Below are 21,073 nucleotides of genomic sequence, written 5' to 3'. Positions count from 1 at the left end.
ATAAGGACTTTTATAAGATAAAGCCGCCAATTCAGATACTCTCCTGGCAGAGGCCAGGGCTAGTAACATAGTCACTTTCAATGTGAGATATTTCAAATCCACCTTTTTCAATGGTTCAAACCAATGGGATTTGAGGAAATCTAAAACTACATTTAGATCCCACGGTGCCACCGGAGGCACCACAGGAGGCTGTATATGCAGTACTCCCTTGACAAAAGTCTGGACCTCAGGGACAGAGGCCAATTCTTTTTGGAAGAATATTGACAGGGCCGAAATTTGAACCTTAATGGATCCCAATTTGAGACCCATAGATAATCCTGATTGCAGGAAATGTAGGAAACGACCCAGTTGGAATTCCTCCGTCGGAACCTTCCGATCCTCGCACCACGCTACATATTTTCGCCAAATGCGGTGATAATGTTTCACGGTGACTTCCTTCCGTGCCTTAATCAAGGTAGGAATGACTTCTTCTGGAATGCCTTTCCCTTTTAGGATCTGGCGTTCAACCGCCATGCCGTCAAACGCAGCCGCGGTAAGTCTTGAAAAAGACAGGGACCCTGCTGTAGCAGGTCCCTTCTCAGAGGTAGAGGCCACGGTTCGTCCGTGAGCATCTCTTGAAGTTCCGGATACCAAGTCCTTCTCGGCCAATCCGGAACCACTAGTATTGTTCTTACTCTTCTTTGCCGTATGATCTTCAATACCTTTGGTATGAGCGGCAGAGGAGGAAACACATACACTGACTGGTACACCCAAGGAGTTACCAGTGCGTCCACAGCTATTGCCTGTGGATCTCTTGACCTGGCGCAATATTTGTCCAGTTTCTTGTTGAGGCGAGACGCCATCATGTCTACAATTGGTCTTTCCCAACGGTCTATTAACATGTTGAAGACTTCTGGATGTAGACCCCACTCTCCCGGATGAAGATCGTGTCTGCTGAGGAAGTCTGCTTCCCAGTTGTCCACGCCCGGGATGAACACTGCTGACAGTGCTATCACGTGATTCTCCGCCCAGCGAAGAATCTTGGCAGCTTCTGCCATTGCACTCCTGCTTCTTGTGCCGCCCTGCCTGTTTACATGGGCGACCGCCGTGATGTTGTCCGACTGAATCAACACCGGCTTTCCTTGCAGGAGAAGTTCCGCCTGGCTTAGAGCATTGTAGATTGCTCTTAGTTCCAGAATGTTTATGTGAAGAGACTTTTCCAGACTCGTCCATACTCCCTGGAAGTTTCTTCCTTGTGTGACTGCTCCCCAGCCTCTCAGGCTGGCGTCCGTGGTCACCAGGATCCAATCCTGAATGCCGAATCTGCGGCCTTCTAATAGGTGAGCCTTCTGCAACCACCACAGAAGTGACACCCTTGTCTTTGGTGACAGGGTTATTCGCAGGTGCATCTGCAGATGCGACCCTGACCATTTGTCCAACAGATCCCTTTGGAATATTCTTGCATGGAATCTGCCGAATGGAATTGCTTCGTAAGAAGCCACCATTTTTCCCAGGACTCTTGTGCATTGATGTACTGACACTTTTCCTGGTTTTAGGAGGTTCCTGACCAGATCGGATAACTCCTTGGCTTTTTCCTCTGGAAGGAAAACCTTTTTCTGAACCGTGTCCAGAATCATTCCTAGGAACAGCAGACGAGTTGTCGGGATTAAATGGGATTTTGGAATATTCAGAATCCACCCGTGTTGTCTTAGCACCTCTTGAGATAGTGCTAAAGCTGTCTCCAGCTGTTCTCTGGACCTTGCCCTTATTAGGAGATCGTCCAAGTATGGGATAACTAATACGCCTTTTCTTCGAAGAAGAATCATCATCTCGGCCATTACCTTGGTAAAGACCCGAGGCGCCGTGGACAATCCGAACGGCAGCGTCTGAAACTGATAGTGACAGTTTTGAACAATGAACCTGAGGTACCCCTGGTGTGCGGGGTAAATCGGAACGTGTAGATACGCATCCTTGATGTCCAAGGATACCATAAAGTCCCCTTCTTCCAGGTTCGCTATCACTGCTCTGAGTGACTCCATCTTGAACTTGAACTTTTTTATGTAGAGGTTCAAGGACTTCAGATTTAGAATAGGCCTTACCGAGCCATCCGGCTTCGGTACCACAAATAGAGTGGAATAATACCCCTTTCCTTGTTGTAATAGGGGTACTTTGACTATCACCTGCTGAGCGTACAGCTTGTGAATGGCTTCCAACACCCTCTCCCTTTCGGAAGAGACGGTTGGTAAGGCAGACTTCAGGAAACGATGAGGAGGATCCGTCTCTAATTCCAACCTGTACCCCTGAGATATTATCTGCAGGATCCAGGGGTCTACCTGCGAGTGAGCCCACTGCGCGCTGTAATTTTTGAGACGGCCCCCCACTGTCCCCGAGTCCGCTTGAGAGGCCCCAGCGTCATGCTGAGGTTTTTGCAGGAGCCGGGGAGGGCTTCTGTTCCTGGGAAGGAGCTGCCTGTTGGTGTCTCTTCCCTCTTCCTCTGCCTCGTGGCAGGTACGACAAGCCCTTTGCTCTCTTATTTTTGTAGGAGCGAAAAGGCTGCGGTTGAAAAGTCGGTGCCTTTCTCTGTTGGGGAGTGACTTGAGGTAAAAAAGTGGATTTCCCGGCAGTAGCCGTGGCCACCAAGTCTGATAGACCAACTCCAAATAACTCCTCCCCTTTATACGGCAAAACCTCCATGTGACGTTTTGAATCCGCATCGCCTGTCCACTGTCGTGTCCATAAGGCTCTTCTGGCTGAAATGGACATAGCACTCACCCGAGATGCCAGTGTGCAAATATCCCTCTGTGCATCACGCATATAGATAAATGCATCCTTTATTTGTTCTAACGACAGTAAAACATTGTCCCTATCTAGGGTATCAATATTTTCAATCAGGGATTCTGACCAAACTACTCCAGCACTGCACATCCAGGCAGTTGCTATAGCTGGTCGTAGTATAACACCTGCATGTGTGTATATATTCTTTTGAATAACTTCCATCTTTCTATCTGATGGATCCTTAAGTGCGGCCGTCTCAGGAGAGGGTAACGCCACTTGTTTGGATAAGCGTGTGAGCGCCTTGTCCACCTTAGGGGGTGTTTCCCAGCGCGCCCTAACCTCTGGCGGGAAAGGGTATAATGCCAATAACTTTTTTGAAATTATCAACTTTTTATCAGGAGCAACCCACGCTTCATCACACACGTCATTTAATTCTTCTGATTCAGGAAAAACTGTTTGTAGTTTTTTTACACCATACATAATACCCTGTTTTACGGTATCTGTAGTATCAGCTAAATGTAACGTCTCCTTCATTGCCAAAATCATATAACGTGTGGCCCTACTGGAAAATACGTTTGAATTTCTACCGTCGTCACTGGAATCAGTGCCCGTGTCTGGGTCTGTGTCGACCGACTGAGGCAAAGGGCGTTTTACAGCCCCTGACGGTGTTTGAGGCGCCTGGACAGGCATTAATTGATTGTCCGGCCGCCTCATGTCCTCAACTGACTGTTTAAGGGAAGATAAACCATCACGTAATTCCACAAATAAAGGCATCCATTCTGGTGTCGACCCCCTGGGGGGTGACATCTGCATATTTGGCAATTGCTCCGCCTCCACACCAATATCGTCCTCATACATGTCGACACCACGTACCGACACACACCGCAAACTCACAGGGAATGCTCTAATGAAGACAGGACCCACTAGCCCTTTTGGGGAGACAGAGGGAGAGTCTGCCAGCACACACCACAAAGCGCTATATATACAAGGGATATCCTTATATTAAGTGCTCCCTTATAGCTGCTTTAATATATATATATATAGCCATTAATGTGCCCCCCCTCTCTGTTTTACCCTGTTTCTGTAGTGCAGTGCAGGGGAGAGACCTGGGAGCCGTTCTGACCAGCGGAGCTGTGACAGAAAATGGCGCCGTGTGCTGAGGAGATAGGCCCCGCCCCTTTTTCGGCGGGTTCTTCTCCCGCTATTTTTCCAGTCAGGCAGGGGTTAAATATCTCCATATAGCCCCTATGGGCTATATGTGAGGTATTTTTAGCCTTGTATAAGGTTTATATTTGCCTCTCAGAGCGCCCCCCCCCAGCGCTCTGCACCCTCAGTGACTGCCCAGTGAAGTGTGCTGAGAGGAAAATGGCGCACAGCTGCAGTGCTGTGCGCTACCTTATGAAGACTGAGGAGTCTTCAGCCGCCGGTTTCCGGACCTCTTCACGCTTCAGCATCTGCAAGGGGGTCGGCGGCGCGGCTCCGGGACCGGACTCCACGGCTGGGCCTGTGTTCGATCCCTCTGGAGCTAATGGTGTCCAGTAGCCAAGCAGCAAATCCACTCTGCATGCAGGTGAGTTTACTACTTTCCCCCTAAGTCCCACGTTGCAGTGATCCTGTTGCCAGCAGGACTCACTGTAAAGAAAAAAACCTAAACTAAACTTTCTCTAAGCAGCTCTTTAGGAGAGCCACCTAGATTGCACCCTTCTCGTTCGGGCACAAAATCTAACTGGAGTCTGGAGGAGGGTCATGGGGGGAGGAGCCAGTGCACACCACCTGACCTAGTAAAGCTTTACTTTTTTGTGCCCTGTCTCCTGCGGAGCCGCTATCCCCCATGGTCCTTTCAGGAACCCCAGCATCCACTTAGGACGATAGAGAAATAAAGAATTACATGTAGAAGGTATTTCATTTCTAAAAGCAAGTTAGCCTTATTGCTGTACTACACAGCATTTTCAACTAATTATGGGAAAAGATTAAATTTGGGTTTCCTTTAGCAGCAGTCAAAATAGTGTATCCATTTTCCTGCTGAAGCTGGGAGTGTGTGTTTTGCAGGAAACGGCTTCTAGCAGAAACATCTGCACCGCACCTATCCACTGCATTGTGCCAGGGACTGTGGCAAGGCTTGTAATTCAAGATATACTTTACCAATTGAAGGGAAAAAAAACAGTCTAAATTAAATATGGATTATTCTTGTAAGTGTTTTAATAGCAGATGGGAATGCCAGACTTCTCTACTAAATGTTCCTGTTTCTGTACCTTAAAAAAGGTTCATTGCCGCCCCTCCTGAGGTCTACAGAGTAAGCATAACAAAAAGAAAAAAAGAACACCAATTTACTTAAACTGAAAAAAGAAAACAAGAGTACCAAAACCAGCCATCTGCATAAACTCTTACTGCTGGAAGCTTCAGCTCTACAATTACCTGTTACGTAAAATATACTTTGTGCACATGTCCCTGATTTAATAAAACTGAACGCAGCCAGGAAGTATATAGTGAGGTACTCAAGAGTCCTAAGGGAGGGAATCAAGGCACTGTAACTATGCTGCTAGAGCCCGGTCACACTGAGCCGATAACCCGGGTCATTGCCTGGACAAGCACACGCAGCCTGGGTCCTGGCTGAATGTGGAAGTGTTGTACTGGGTCAGGCAGCCGAGTCCACAGCCTGGGTTGGCTGCAGTGTGAAAGGCAGGTCCGGGTCATACCTGACTAAAAGGCAGCTGATTGGCAGACGTAGGACATCATCTCCAAGCGTCCTGTATTAACATTGATGGTATGGGAATAACCCGGGTCCACCAAGGCAGTGCGAAAGGGGTGTAAGTAAGCTAGATGTATCTGTAGCTGCACAGTACAAATCTTCCCCCCGATTGGAGTCCTTTGTAAGAACCTATGCTTTATCTACGTTTTAGAAAATCAGAAATCCGCACACACTGGCTCCAGTTTTTTTGTTTTTTACTAGGTACATGATTGCAAGTTTAAAACATTTAAAAGCATTAATATAAAAGAGCATCAAACAAATACAGGTTATTGCAATATTAATAATTACTGGCACTATATTTACATCGGTTATGCATCTGAAGGCAAGATACTGTTCTCCGCCATTTCAAACTGACTGGACAACATCTGTCAGTGTTATGGCCCGTACACACTGGTGATATATCGCGGGACCATCGGCCAGTGTGTACGGCCGATACGTCTGAACTCCGTCTTTAACAGATATATCGCGTCGGCCACGCAGCACAGCCGACGGCCAATATATCTACAGATATATTGGCGCTTCGCTGTGTGTGTACGGGGCGGTCGGCCGACCGCCCGTACACATGCTGCGGCGGCCGGCGGTGATTGACCGGTGAACTGGGCGGGCGTGTATACGCCCGCCCAGTTCATGACGTCAGTCCCCGACGGATCGGGCAGTGTGTATGCTCAACACACTGCCCGATCCGTCCATAGATATATCTACAGATCAATTGATCTGCAGATATATCTACTAGTGTGTACCCACCTTTAGAGTGGCGGGTGAAGAGTCTATGCCCTCGCTCCAATATCTGCATTTCTGATGTTCCTAATGCTTGGACACACAAGTAAAATCACCAGTAGATGGAATAGGACAAGTAAGCCAAGTACAACATGGAATTCAGGAAAAACCAGGGCTAAGCCACGCTATGTACTTACCCTTCTCGGATTGTACAGATCATTATATTCATCTCCAATGCGTCGCAGTTCACGTGCAATCCAGATTTCTGGCCGCATGTCTACGAGGTCATTAGGATTTCTGGCAGCTGCTGAAAACAAAATACATTTTATTAGTTTAAAGGTCATTCCACAACACTGGAAAGCAAACCTACTGACGGATCTAAAATAGTATGAAGTCAATATTGGAGTAAAACACATTTAAAAATAAAACATGGGCTAGTAAAATCGGTAGTCTTGATGGAAGCCAGAATGAGAATAGGATTCTTGTAATGTATATCAATCTATAGCAAAGCAGATATGGTAAAGACAAGTGTCAGTAAGCACCACTATAGATTGGGGGGGAAATCTTTTCTCTGTGTATAGGAAGGAGCATGCTAGCATGGGCTCACTGTCAGTGTGCGCACCTTGTTTCACATTCTTATGCTGAAACAGCTCCTATATTTTAGCTTTAGGGTAGAATTCTTAGGGCTCCCTGCCAGCAGCGCACGCTCAATATCGCCAAAGATTTCCAATATTCAGGACTGGGGCCTGAGAGCCAAACCAAACTTTCAACTTTCTTTTGTGCAAATACATCATGCAGAACCTTGAGGTAGAGTATGTTTAGGATCGTCTTGCTAAAATCTCCATTCACCTGCACCTTCCATTTGGTAACCCATTATGGGAAAATAGTTGCCAGCTGACACAAACCCTAGAGTGTAATGGACCAATTGCTGCGTTTAACAAGTGGCAATGTGACAGGTTTTTGTTTTTTTTCCTTCTTCAAATTTTGTACTGAATACACAATGGTTGTAGATCGTTGTGGTCACACAATTATATTGAACCCTAACCAGCACAAAACCAAATAAACACAAAATAAAAATAACTTTCAAGCTCAGCAAGACCTTTAGCACCCTGGAACGCACATTTGTGATGAAGCACTAGAATAGGGGTTTTGACAATCATTATTACGTAAGCAATTTAATGTGAGACTGTGTCTCAGAGGTATGTTTTATCAGGGTGTTTGCCAAGATCTGTGGGGCTCGTTTTTGAAGACATGGCTACTTTAAGAAGTTTATTTTTTTTATTCTAAAAGATTTATCTACAAAAACAAGTTTATACCTTTTGTTTCACGCAGAGATGTGTTTAACACTACAATCTACCCTGCATTAATGTGACAGAAGTCTCCGTGCTGTTGGGGGATGGGACCCTGCTCGTTCCACTGTGGCTTCCTGCTTGCTTTTATACTCCTTACACTACTGCCACTGACCCACGTCACATACAGCCTTTTCCTTACTAACATAATCACACACAAAGACAGATTGTTGCCCTACAGCTAGATCAGTGCTCTCCTCCCCCACAAAACCATACTTGGGTGAATGTTTACAAGGGTCTGTCCCTAGGATGCTCAAAATAGGACCCATATGGATGGAAGGAGAGGAAGACTAGATTATATACACAAAAAAAAAAACACCTTATTTGCTTATACACATTCCATCTACAATTATGTACAAAGAGAGGTCAAAGTAGTTGATGAATCTCTGGATTGAGCCACCAAGCTGAAGGTCAAATTACCTTTTGTGGCATAATAAAAGTAGCAATGACAAGTAATGAATCAAATGGTAGAGCGGTCCATGTGTTTTGTATGGCATCATATTTAATCACGCAATAAAAAGGGAGATTATTCTACATACATAGCAGAGAAAGTGTGAGCCACAGTCGAATGCAATGTGGAGAGCAGACATGATTAAGAATTGCTATTAGTTAGGAGCATGGTGAAACCCTAATGTGTGGCTCTGAGCCTTCTTTCCATTCAGACCGGACCTAAGGCCACAGCAAGTTGGCTGGAGTTTGCTTGTCTAGCGTACTTGAGGACCTGAGCTGACCAGTCTGAGGTTAATTCAGGCCCTGGTATCATGTGTTTCTCAATTACTTGCAGCCAAAATTCATTCAGCTGAGCTCTTGTGATGCATAGTGAAAACATTCTGAAAGTTGAGAAAGCAATTCAGATGCAGGGAAGAGAAAGAAGAAAAAAAACTTATACATGAGCTCAGCAGAGCGAGGAAACACTCTTTCCCCACACAATAATATATACTTCTCGCTCAGCTTTCTGCTGCCAAATCTTCCATCAAAACATCCTTTCCCAGTCTTCATATCACATCTTGTAGCAGGCATATTCCTAAATACTACAATACGTGGATATCGGTACTCCGTATCAAGTACAGTACTTCAGGAAATTAAAGTCGTGGTTAAGTGGTTGATAGTGAAAATCAATCTGAGGCTTTCGGAAAGGACTTTGTGGTACTACCAGCAAGTGCAGATTCTGCACAGGAGTTGTAACAAGGCAACAGACAAGCCTTTACTTTTATTCATTTGAACCAGTGTGTACTATTTTATAAATTGGAATTGTGAAATCTGTTTCGGTATTTCTCTTCAAAAGACACAACTTAGTCTACCTACTATAAAGCAACATTAATTTGCTTCAGACACAGAGGGGAAATTCAATGGTTATCGCGGGTCCCCGCACCCACACACGCCGGCATCTATTCAAATGTTTCTGCCGGCGGGCATGAGCCTTCATTTCAGTTCACTGGAGAGCTGGAAAGCGTGAAAAGTGACCCATTTGGGCACCCAAATAAGATTTTTCACACCGCGCCCAATCGTTTTGAAAGGTTTTGCAGCTTTATGTGGCTAAACACAAATGATATGGGCGCGATAACGATGGACAATTGAATATTGCCCAGTCATCTCCCTTCAGCTTAGACGGGCGATCGGGAGCAAGCAAACAATTTAATACCACCCAGAGTGCCAAAATGTTTTGTGCTAGTGACAATCCTTGCAAAAGCTGTAAACTAGATGCGTTTCAAACCATCAATTGCATTAAGAATGAAATTTACAAATTGTAATAAGCTAAATCTTTACCTTCCAGCAATAACTTGCTGACCTTTTTACTTGGATGATGTAGGTTAATGGGCTCCCAACAAAAATGTAGTGTGAATGTGTCTGTGTGTACACATGATAGGAATATAGATTGTAAGCTCCACTGGGGCAGGGACGGATGTGAATGGGCAAAATATCTGTACAGTGCTGCGGAATATGTGTGCGCTATATAGATGATGATGATGATTATCTCTACTCAATCAGTAGCTGGGAACTTGTTTCCACGGTCAAGAACAAGGTGTTTCATGCAGAAGCACAAACATTCTCATCAGTATGAGTTCTATTTATCCTCACAACATAGTTACATGACGCCGCATACAGGGAACCAAATAAACAACAAAATATCCATCTGTACCATGTTGTTTTGGCAGTAACTATGCCACACACATTTTTATTAGATAGATATATAGATAGATCTCTCTCTCTAAGTGGTCGATTCAATTTGGCAACAGATGAATAGCGCCGGGAATAAGCTCCCGACGCTATTCAAATCAGCGACTAGTTACCCGCAATTGTCGGGAATTCTTCTCTCAGCCCTGGGGGGCGAGAAAAAAAAAAAACAGACAAAAGAGCTGCCGCGTGGCCGGCGCGAGGCTGAATCTGTCGGGATTCTGCATCGCCGCAGGTAGTTAAGTCGGAGAATGCCCGTTCTCCTGACAAAACTACCTGTTAAGTCGGCGAGAACGGGCATTCGCCGACTTAACTTTAGTTGAATTGAATAGCGCCGGGAACTAATTCCCGACGCTATTCATCTGTTGCCGAATTGAATCGACCCCTATAATCAATTATTATTTTTTCTTTCTGTACTGAGAATGCAGTATACCAGTTGGAGATCAAATTAAGACTTATCAAACCATGCATAAACACACAAGGAGGAGCTGCATGGTCTAGTTATTAACTCCATTAATATCTAGGAGATGTCCTTTATACATACTAGGGGGGGAAAGCACTTGAGCTCCACTTGATGAACCACAGGCCATTCTAGCAGCTAAATGATCCCCATGACCTCTACAGATCAACAATTCTCTAATCACAACCAACTGGAGAGTTAGCAGGGAAATTCAAGTAAGTATATCTAAATACATAAATACATTTCCTTGGCATCGGTGGGTAACAGGAGCTGCAAAGAGTTTTCTTTCCATGCTGCACGTGTGCGTGACAAGCCTGGGCAGTTACATAAATTCAAGGACCTTGCTCAGAAACAGCTGCTGGAAAAAGAACACCACAAGCAATAAATCTTCATGAGTAGCTGCCAGCAGCTGTAACCCCCCTCCCCCCCCCCCAAACTATGCCCATTCCTTAAGAATAGTGTAGCTCTGCTTTGTGTGCAGCTTATCCAGAAACCAATCAAAACTAGTCACCGCAGATGGAGTCTTACAGGCAGAACAGAACATCAGGGACAATTACACAATGTTATAGACTTCAACATGAACCGAACTCATCAACTTGGACCATACAGACCCTGTGCTGATAACGTTTGGCAAAATATCACTTTACTCGCTCCAAAGAGTTGCAGATAAACGCTCTATGGCACACTAATTCGTTCAGATGGGAGATGTAATAAAATGAAACAAAAAGAATTTCCTACGTTTCTGAAAAGTACTTACATGATTTAGTGCAACAATTAAGCTGTATAAACAAAATAAACTTCTCCAGCTACAGTTGTTAAATAAAGCATAAAAAAAACCAATATGCACTATTAAACGCCTGCTTCTATGTAGGTTCTGTTGCTTTTATGGGCGTTGTCTTACCAAGTTTCCTTTAACAACATTACAAATCTCAATGCCTTGTTCATAGACATTAGAGGGGATAGGGAAAGTGGCATTTGAGGTCATAGGAGTCTCAGCAGCTGCAGAAAGGTCACTCAAAATATTTTTGTAGGCAACCATCTTCAAAACAAAAGTAACATAGGCTATAATCACAGTAACCATGCATCAAACTAAATTTATATTTAGTCATTTTTCTTTTTGCTGAAACCCATTAAAAAAAAGTTTTTGCTTCTAATTTAAGAGTGTCAGACTAAATATAGTTAGGAGGTATTACTCATGTTTAAAATTAGCTAACAGATCTGGTACATTACTGCATTTTGAGATAGTATAACTAAAACCCCAAAAAGGAATAAAGACAAAATATAAACACTGTATCTGTGTATTATCACACGGGGACTCCTGCATGATTTCCAATGTTTGCAGCTACCAGGTCTAAAATACAGATGATTATTAAAAATAATGTCTGGCTCAGTGTCAGAATGAAACCCTCTGGTCTACTTTGCTCAGCACGCCCATTCACTATTATTTATGAGAATGACTTGCACATTCCCACACATGACTACATTAGACGAATGTGTGCAGAAAAAGGAGACTAGAAAAAGAAACATAGCAATATCAAAATATTTGTAAGATGTTTCGCAAAGTTCAAGTACTTACCTTTTTCTGAGGGACAAGATCAAATTAAATACAAATAAACTGATATAAAAATATAAAATACGAATCAGACAGACAGACAGACAGACAGACAGACAGACAGACATGTTAAGCAATACAAACAAGGACACCAACATTTTTTCACAAAATCTTTTTAACCATAACAAGGATGCATATGCTTTCCTAACAGAACTACATTTTATATTTTATCAGTGACTGGAAAAATCTTTATTTTGGTTAAAATAAATATAATACATACTACCAATTATACCCATTACTAATGTAAGAGAATCTGAAGAACGCCAAAAATATAGAACAAAAATTGACCCATATCCTCAGCATGCTAAAAAGGGATGTCAAAGAGCGTAGATCAAGGTCTGCTGAAACTGTAGAGCCCAGAAATGGTTCCTCCACCATAAATCATTGGGACCCTACACAACATGATTATTGCAGTAACTACACAAGAGTGACTGGACACTGACAGCAAAGAGATCAACAAAATTTATTGACTTCAGTACTTTGCAGGTCCACCAGTGGTTTCTGCAGGGATTACTGCAGACATTCTTCTTGGCAAACTGTCCACAAGTTCCACAACAGCAGGCGATATGTTCTACCATTCTACCGTAAGTACAGTGACCAACTGAAGAAGGTTGAGTCTGCCTAGAACGCACCAGTTGCTTCAATTCATCCCAGAGGTTCTCAATGGGGTTAAGCTCTGGACTTTGTAGACGAGAATGAAATGTTTCCCGCCCCTCCAGCACCCGTTCGCACTCGCCGGCAGCTATTCAGTTGTTTCTGCCGATGGGTGAGATAACAATGTTGGTGCCCAAATGGAACTTTTCATGCTCCCATCTTTTAGTTTAGTCGTGTTTAGGTGCTTTGCGTGCCTAAACCACTCTAATGGGCGCGATAAAAAGGAACAATTGAATATCGTCCCGCAATCTCCCGCCACTTTAGACGAGAGATCGGGAGCGATAAAACAATTGAATACACCTCTGTGTTGTATTAAAGGAGAGAAGGTTAGCACTCCCCTTGACAAGGATGGGAGAGGTCCCAGTGGCCTTTACAACACATATGGTTTAGGCATTGCCACCTACTTTGTGACATCTCTAACCAAGTTTTAACCTCTGAAATCGGTATCTTACTTCTATTGCTTTATACTCCCACCTTGTTTCTCTCGTCAATATCGCACAGGAATAACAGCATGGCCGGAGCAGTTTCCGCACCTTCAAACACTTGAGACACTAGCCACCCTCTCATATTCGTTGAATATCTCACCGGCTGTAAAGCCAAGACGCCCCGGGCAGCCGCCCAAGACGAGCCCACCTTCCTGGTAGAATGGGCTTTCACAGACTTCGGCACCGGTAATCCGGCCGAAGAATGAACCTGCTGAATCGTATTACAAATCCAGCGTGCAATAGTCTGTTTTGAAGCAGGATGACCAATCTTGTTGGAAGCGTACAGGACAAACAGTGCCTCAGTTTTCCTGGCAACCGCCGTACGGGCGACGTAGATCTTCAATGCCCTCACTAAATCCAGAGACCTTGGAACTGTCCCAGCATCCATGGCCACCGGTACCACAATAGGTTGATTAATGTGAAACGAGGAGACCACCTTTGGTAAAAATTGTTGACGAGTCCTCAATTCTGCCCTATCCGAATGAAAGACCAAGTACGGGCTTTTATGAGATAAGGCCGCCAACTCAGACACCCGCCTGGCAGAAGCCAGTGCCAACAACATGACTACCTTCCAGGTGAGAAACTTCAACTCAACCTTACGCAAAGGCTCAAACCAGGAAGACATGAGAAACTGCAAGACCACGTCCAGATCCCATGGGGCCACAGGAGGCACAAACGGAGGATTGATATGCAAAACTCCTTTCACGAACGTCGGAACCTCTGGGAGGGCAGCCAGTTCTCTTTGAAAGAAAATAGACAATGCCGAAATCTGCACCTTGATGGAGCCGAACTTCAGGCCTGCATCCACACCAGCCGGCAAAAAGTAGAGAAACCGCCCCAAATTAAATTCTTCTACAGAAGCCTTCTTAAACTCACACCAGGAAACATACTTCTTCCAAATACGGTGATAATGCTTCGCCGTAACCTCCTTCCTAGCCCTGAGGAGAGTAGGCATGACCTCTCCTGGAATACCTTTACGAGCTAAGATCTGGCGCTCAACTTCCATGCCGTCAAACGCAGCCGCGGTAAGTCTGGAAACACGCATGGACCCTGCAACAACAGGTCCTCTCTTAGAGGAAGCAGCCAAGGATCTTCCACTAGTAATTCCTGAAGGTCCGGATACCAGGCCCTTCTTGGCCAATCTGGAACTACGAGAATCGCCTGAACCCTTGCTCGCCAAATGATCCCCAGTACCTTTGGAATAAGAGGAAGTGGAGGGAACACATACACCGACTTGAACACCCACGGAGATACCAGGGCGTCCACCGCACTGGCTTGGGGGTCCCTTGACCTGGAACAATACCTCGGAAGCTTCTTGTTGAGACGAGACGCCATCATGTCTATCAGAGGGAGTCCCCAACGCTTTGTCACTTCTACAAACACCTCTTGATGAAAAGCCCCCTCTCCCGGATGGAGATCGTGTCTGCTGAGGAAGTCTGCTTCCCAGTTGTCTACTCCCGGAAGGAAGACTGCTGACAGGGCACTCAGGTGTTGTTCCGCCCAGCGAAGGATTCTTGTGGCCTCCGCCATTGCCGCTCTGCTCCTTGTGCTGCCTTGACGGTTGATATGTGCCACCGCTGTGACGTTGTCCGACTGTACCAGGACAGGTCGACCCTGAAGAAGGCTTCTTGCCTGTAGCAGGCCGTTGTGAATGGCTTTTAACTCGAGAACATTTATGTGGAGACCCGCTTCCTGGAACGACCATCTCCCTTGGAAGTTCCTGCCTTGGGTGACTGCACCCCAGCCCCGGAGACTCGCATCTGTCGTCAGAAGTACCCAATCCAGGATACCGAACCGGCGGCCCTCTAGAAGGTGAGACCCTTGTAGCCACCACAGGAGGGAAATCCTGGCTCTGGGTGATTGAGACCCGGACCATTTGCTCAGCAAGTCCCACTGAAACACCCGGGCATGAAACCTGCCGAACGGAATGGCTTCGTACGTCACCACCATCTTCACCAGAACACGTGTACATTGATGGATGGACACAGTCTTCGGCTTCAGAAGTTCCCTGGCCAACAACTGCAGTTCTAGAGCCTTTTCTTGTGGAAGAAAAACTCTGTAATTCCGTGTCGAGAACCATGCTCAGAAAGGACAGCCGGGTGGTCGGAATCAACTGAGATTTTGGTAAATTTAGCAGCCAACCGTGCTGTCGAGGCACCGACAGCACCAAGTCCACACTCCTTAGCAACCTTTCCCTGGACCTCGCCTTTATCAGGAGATCGTCCAAGTACAGGATAATTGAAACCCCCTGCTTGCGAAGGAGAACCATCATTTCCGCCATGACCTTGGTGAACACTCTCGGGGCCGTGGAAAGGCCAAACGGCAATGTTTGAAATTGGTAATGAGAGTCCTGTATCGCAAACCTGAGGAAGGCCTGATTCGAAGTAAATATCGGGACGTGTAAGTAGGCATCCTTTGAGTCGACTGACACCATACAATCCCCCCCTTCTAGGCTGGAAATCACAGCTCGAAGAGATTCCATCTTGAATTTGAAAACTTTCAAGTATGGATTGAGGGATTTTAGATTCAGAATCGGTCTGACCGAACCGTCCGGTTTCGGCACCACAAATAGGCTCGAGTAGAACCCCTCCCCCCGTTGTGACGGGGAACTGGAACAATGACCTTCTGATGACACAATTTTTGTATCGCTGCCAACACCAGCTCCCTGTCCGGAAGAGACACTGGTAAGGGCGAAACGAAAAAACCGGTGAGGGGGTCACCTCCCGAAACACAATCTCTAGGACCCAAGGATCGAGGCCTGAACGAACCCAGACCTGACTGAAGACTCGGAGACGGCCCCCCACCGGTCCGGACTCCCCCTGGGAAGCCCCAACGTCATGCGGTGGACTTGGTAGAGGCAGGGGGGACTTTTGGTCCTGGGCGCCTGACACGGCAGGCGACTTCCTACCCCTTCCTTTACCCTTTGAAGCGAGGAAGGACGAACCCTTTCCACGCCTGTATTTATTAGGACGAAAGGACTGCATCTGCTGATGTGGTGCCTTTTTGTGCTGTCGCGGTAGAGACCAGGTCCGACAAGCCATCCACAAACAAGACATTACCTTTGAAGGGTAAAGCTTCCATAGCTCTCTTGGAGTCGGCATCAGCATTCCATTGATGGATCCACAACGCCCTCCTAGCCGATATTGACATGGCATTGGCTCTTGATCCCAAAAGACAAACATCCCTCGCCGCATCCTTCAGGTAATCTGCAGCGTCCTTGATATAACCAAGAGTCAGAAGAACATTATCTTTATCAAGGGTATCCATGTCAGTGGCTAAATTCTCGGCCCATTTAGCAATACTCACCCACACCGACGCCACTGCAGGTCTGAGCAATGCGCCTGTATTAGCGAAAATGGACTTCAGAGACGTCTCCAGCTTGCGATCCGCCGGATCCTTGAGAGCTGCCATGTCCGGAGACGGAAGCGCCACCTTCTTAGACAAACGAGATAGAGCTTTGTCAACATTTGGAGACGACTCCCATTTATCCCTATCATCAGAGGGGAAGGGATACGCCATGTAAATCCTCTTGGGAATCTGCCACCTCTTATCCGGCGACTCCCAAGCCTTTTCACAAAGAGTATTCATTTCATGAGAGGGGGGAAATTTCACTTCAGGTTTTCTCCCTTTTAACAAACAAATCCTTGTTTCCTGCATTGCAGGTTCATCAGAAATGTGTAAAACATCCTTTATAGCCACAATCATGTTCTGAATACTCTTTACTAAACGTGGAAGCAAAGCCGCCTCAGAAAAATCGACCTCAGAGTCAGAGTCCGAGTCGGTATCAGTATCTGCCACCTGAGTAAACGGCCGCTTCTGCGAGCCCGATGGGGTCCGTACCTGAGATAAAGCCTCCTCTATGGACTTTTTCCACACCTGCGTCTGTGACTCAGACTTATCTAACCTCTTAGATAACGAAGCTACATTCGTATTGATTGTAGTTAACGTGAGTAGATCAGGTGTCGGCTGCGCCGACAGACCCAAATCCAGACCCACAACTTCGCCCCTTACAACCTCCTCCGGTGTATCACATTCAGCCTCCGACATGTCGACGCGTTTGATCAACACAGCGACACACACACACACACACACAACATGCCTCAGCTAGGGGACAGGCCTATAGTGAAGCCCAGAGAGAGACCCAGAGGGAGTATGCCAGCTCACACCCCAGCGCCTATATATCCCTATAGGGGATATGTAATACCAGCGCTGCTAGAATAAACTAATGCACCAACATGGCGACCCCCCCCTGAGAAATCTCCCCGTTACTTGCGGGGAGCGATGGAGGCCCGGCCCAGCGTCTCCTTGCCGCAGCGTGGAGGAGAGGAAGATGGCGCCGTGAGCTAAGCTCTGCCCCTTCCCGGCGGGCTTCAGCGCGCCTGATTTGAAAATGCCGGAGGGGGCCGATGAACGGTGCAGAGGCACCGAAAATGCTTCTGCCGGCTACCCGGACCCCAGTGACCTGCTACCCAGGGCGCCCTGTGAGTGCCGTCAGTGATGTGTGTGGGAGCATGGAGTGCAGCGTCTCCGCTACGCTGTACCTGGTCACCGAAGTCTTCTGCCGTCTTCTGATCTTCTCATACTCACCCGACTTCTTTCTTCTGGCTTCTGTGAGGGGGTGACGGCGTGGCTCCGGGAACAAGCAGCTAGGCGCACCAAGTGATCAAACCCTCTGGAGCTAATGGTGTCCAGTAGCCGAGAAGCAGAGCCCTTGAACTAAGAAGAAGTAGGTCTGCTTCTCCCCCCTCACTCCCACGCTGCAGTGAACCTGTAGCCAGCAGGTCTCCCTGAAAATAAAAAACCTAACAAAGTCTTTTCCAGAGAAACTCAGGAGAGCTCCCCTGTGAGTGTCCAGTCAGTACTGGGCACAAAGTCTAACTGAGGTCTGGAGGTGGGGCATAGAGGGAGGAGCCAGTTCACACCCAGTCTTAAAGTCTTTTCAGTGTGCCCAAGCTCCTGCGGATCCCATCTATACCCCATGGTCCTTTTGGAGTCCTCAGCATCATCTAGGACGTAAGAGAAATATATTCAATCCCAACTAAATATTATTAAAAAAAAAAAAAAATATTAAAAAGCATAAAATCTCTGACAAACCACACTATCTATAAAGTGTACCTAAATCTACTATGCTTCGTAATATAATCTAACTCGCTTCACCCCTCGGTCCTGGGTTCATCGCGTTAACATTCCCCTCCCCAGTCCTAGCCCTTTCTTTCCCTAGTTTCCTGGCTTTCATTACTTCCTTTTATTCCTTCTTCTTATGTATGAAAAGGTTATATGATGCTCACAAACATTGTTCACTTTATTCATTATCAAGATCCAAACTTTATACATATTTTATTCTACAATGTTAAAATATAGACATAGGATGATACTCTTTTATGACATATACACCAAGGACTGGTCCATAACCTTGTTCAGATTCTTTTCTCTTCCACCGTCCTTAGAAAGGAAAGCACCTACAAGGGTATTAAACTTGAAACCAATCTTGTTTACCATTTCCTCTTCTCCGCCTTGGATTACTTTGTCCTGTAGATATACAGTTTTCCAGATTGGTTATCATTCTCAGTGTATGTTATGATCCAAATATGCACTGACGTTGTCCCGTGTAAAAAATACTGTTAAAAAGATAACATCTGGACTCCGAGCTGGCCAGTTGACAGGTTACGGAATCTTCTGTAAAAACATTTGTTGTTTATGTAGAACTGCCACAATGTAGAGAGTACAGAGTTATTGAGAACATCTCTACCCTTCTCAGAGTTAATGTGACCATGCATTACAACAAGTGGACCAATGCCAGACCAGCTGAAGCAGCCGCACAGCATAATGCCACCACCTCCATGCTTTACTGTAGGTACTGTACTCTCTGGCATCAAACGTTCTCCTGGCAATCTCCAAACCCAAACACGTCCATCTGATCTGAAAGTGTAAACTGTGGTTTGTCACTCCATAACACTCACCGCCATTGTTTCACAGTCCAGTTATTGAGCTCTTTACATCATCGTAAGCGCTGGTCTGCATTCTTCTTTGTGATCATAAAAATCAAACTGGCACATTAGTGGCCATTTTAAACTTGCGTACAATGGTATGAATAGGACGAGCCCCGTTCTTTCGCAGCTCCCTGGTTAGCAGTAGCCGGTCTTCAAGGGCGGGGAGCAGTCCTGCAATGACCGTTGTTCTTCCACCCAATAATGACAAAAGACACTGTGGATTTAGGAACCTTCCTAACATCTGCAATGCTTGTCACACTCATACTTCTGATCGAGCACCATAAGATGATCCCCTTTTTAAACTTTGCTTGCTTCTTCTGTCAAACCATTTTGTTTGCAAATTATCTAAATCAGTGCCCTTCTACCCGTTTTATACCCTCACAAACACGTGTCTGCACACCATTTCGCTTGAGCGGGGGATCACTTGCCTATAGAGTGCAGCATACAACACTAAGCTCACATCCTGGTACGCACAATGGGGGTCATTCCGAGTTGATCGCTCGCTAGCAGTTTTTAGCAGTCGTGCAAACGCTAAGCCGCGAACGAAAGGATCGCAGAGCGCTTAAAAAAAAAAAAAAAAAAAAAGTGCAGTTTTGGAGTAGCTCCAGACCTACTCAGTGCTTGCGATCTCTTCAGACCATTCAGTTCTGGATTTGACGCCACAAACACACCCTGCGTTCGGCTAGCCACGCCTGCTTTTTTCTTGGCACGCCTGCGTTTTTTCAAGCACTCCCTGAAAACGGCCAGTTGACACCCAGAAACGCCCACTTCATGTCAATCACTCTGCAGCAGCCATTGCGACTGAAAAGCTTCGCTAGACCTTGTGTAAAAATACATCGGCCGTTGTGAAAGTACGTCGCACGTGCGCACTGTGCCGCATACGCAGAAGTGCTAATCGCAGCGCAGCAAACATTTTCACCCCATATGTCCATGCCCCAGCATTCAGCTTGACAACAGCAAAAGGTTCAACTGGGAGCAGGCAATTAATAGAAGACAAGCTCCAGGACTCCAGCTGCGCAGGGCCGTCTTTTCGTATGGGCTCAATGGGCTCTTGCCCAAGGGCCCCAGGAGTAAAAGGGCCCTAGGCTGATAGCTGATGGTCCCCTCTTTCCAGGGGTACCAGATTTTTGAAAATCGGCCCTAGGGAACCAGAGATATACGACTTCAAAGCAGTGGTCCCCATCCAAGCCTGTAATTGCTCTTCCCAGCCAGATATCTCAGGCTCTGTATGACTTAGAGTTTTCTGAGAGTACATTTCAAAAGCTGGGACTCTCCCCTTTTGGTGGACACTGGCAGCTTGTCTCTACTTTGCCAAGAACCAGAGATATCAGCCTTCAAGCAGCTGGTCCCTGCTCAAGCTCCACACGCCTAATATGCAGTTTTATATATTTGTTGGTGGATTGCTCTGGCTCCTGAACTCTGATCTCCAAGTCCCCAGAACCTCCTGACAAGTGAGACACTCTAATTTTTTTATCCCATTCAAAGCTAAGAATTTTTTTTCCAGGAACTTGAGATATCTGCAGTCAAGCAAACAGCTGTCTGACCAGAAAATTATGAATATTAAGCCCACTCCACTGTCGACCCCTCCCATACGTATTAAACACCCTATACCACCCTGGAAGTCATGTACCGGGGCCCCTTCATTCAGCCCAATGCCCCCTTCTACAGTTTAGTGTTCTCCCTCCCACCCCATCTGTGCAGTAAAGGAGTAATTAGCAGAAATTACTGCTCCAGGTCCTACATGCTGAGTGGAAGATAGAATACCCCCTACCGCCCGCGGGACAACAAAGCTGCCGCTGATAGCACCCCCTCCCATAGAGGATGGGTAGGGACCCCAGTGCATTGCTGTGCCCAGGGGCCCACACTGCTGTTAAGACGGCCCTGCAGCTGCGTAACTGCTCCAGACATGAAGCTGCAGTGGACGCCAATTGGCTACAGGAGACTATGGTAAAATAGCATTCTAATACTACTGCAGCACTTCCCCTAACATTAAGCAAGGCCTGGGTTTAGTTTGGAGATTATAATAGCTACAAAGAGTTAAAGTTACAATCCATAAAACTACAAAATGAACAAAAATAAGTCTTCCTGCATGAGGTGTTTTCACCACAGTATGCTTGTGACTCTACCA

At 46.1% G+C, this 21,073-nt stretch overlaps 1 protein-coding gene, 1 long non-coding RNA gene and 1 other non-coding gene across 11 annotated transcripts in view; 2 read left to right on the top strand and 1 right to left on the bottom strand.

The window, feature by feature from the left end:
- The window catches only part of LOC134910261 (uncharacterized), a 1,286,324-nt gene that overhangs the window by 1,179,628 nt on the left and 85,623 nt on the right, over window positions 1-21,073 (top strand). Inside the window, exon 10 of one of the 2 annotated variants that reach the window (XR_010176156.1) lies at window positions 5,017-5,249. The exons of the other annotated variant lie outside the window; for it this stretch is intronic. This is a non-coding gene — a long non-coding RNA (uncharacterized LOC134910261). Of the gene's footprint in view, window positions 1-5,016; window positions 5,250-21,073 lie in introns of those variants that run through there. 2 annotated transcript variants of the gene reach the window in all.
- The window catches only part of BCL2L11 (BCL2 like 11), a 57,169-nt gene that overhangs the window by 18,784 nt on the left and 17,312 nt on the right, over window positions 1-21,073 (bottom strand). For 6 of the 8 annotated variants that reach the window (XM_063918090.1, XM_063918092.1, XM_063918089.1 and 3 more), the window contains exon 3: window positions 6,418-6,527. In XM_063918090.1, coding sequence (XP_063774160.1) covers window positions 6,418-6,527 — 110 coding nt within the window. Of the gene's footprint in view, window positions 1-4,933; window positions 5,041-6,417; window positions 6,528-21,073 lie in introns of those variants that run through there. The other 2 variants (XM_063918097.1, XM_063918095.1) reach the window with 2 other exon arrangements.
- On the top strand, window positions 12,775-12,902 carry LOC134913642 (U6atac minor spliceosomal RNA). Its single transcript, XR_010177341.1, has one exon. It is a non-coding gene; the product is annotated as a U6atac minor spliceosomal RNA (small nuclear RNA).

The sequence above is a fragment of the Pseudophryne corroboree genome, chromosome 4, assembly GCF_028390025.1.
Source record: "Pseudophryne corroboree isolate aPseCor3 chromosome 4, aPseCor3.hap2, whole genome shotgun sequence".
NCBI classification, from domain to species: Eukaryota; Metazoa; Chordata; class Amphibia; order Anura; family Myobatrachidae; genus Pseudophryne; species Pseudophryne corroboree.
This window is presented reverse-complemented; position numbering and strand designations above follow the sequence as displayed.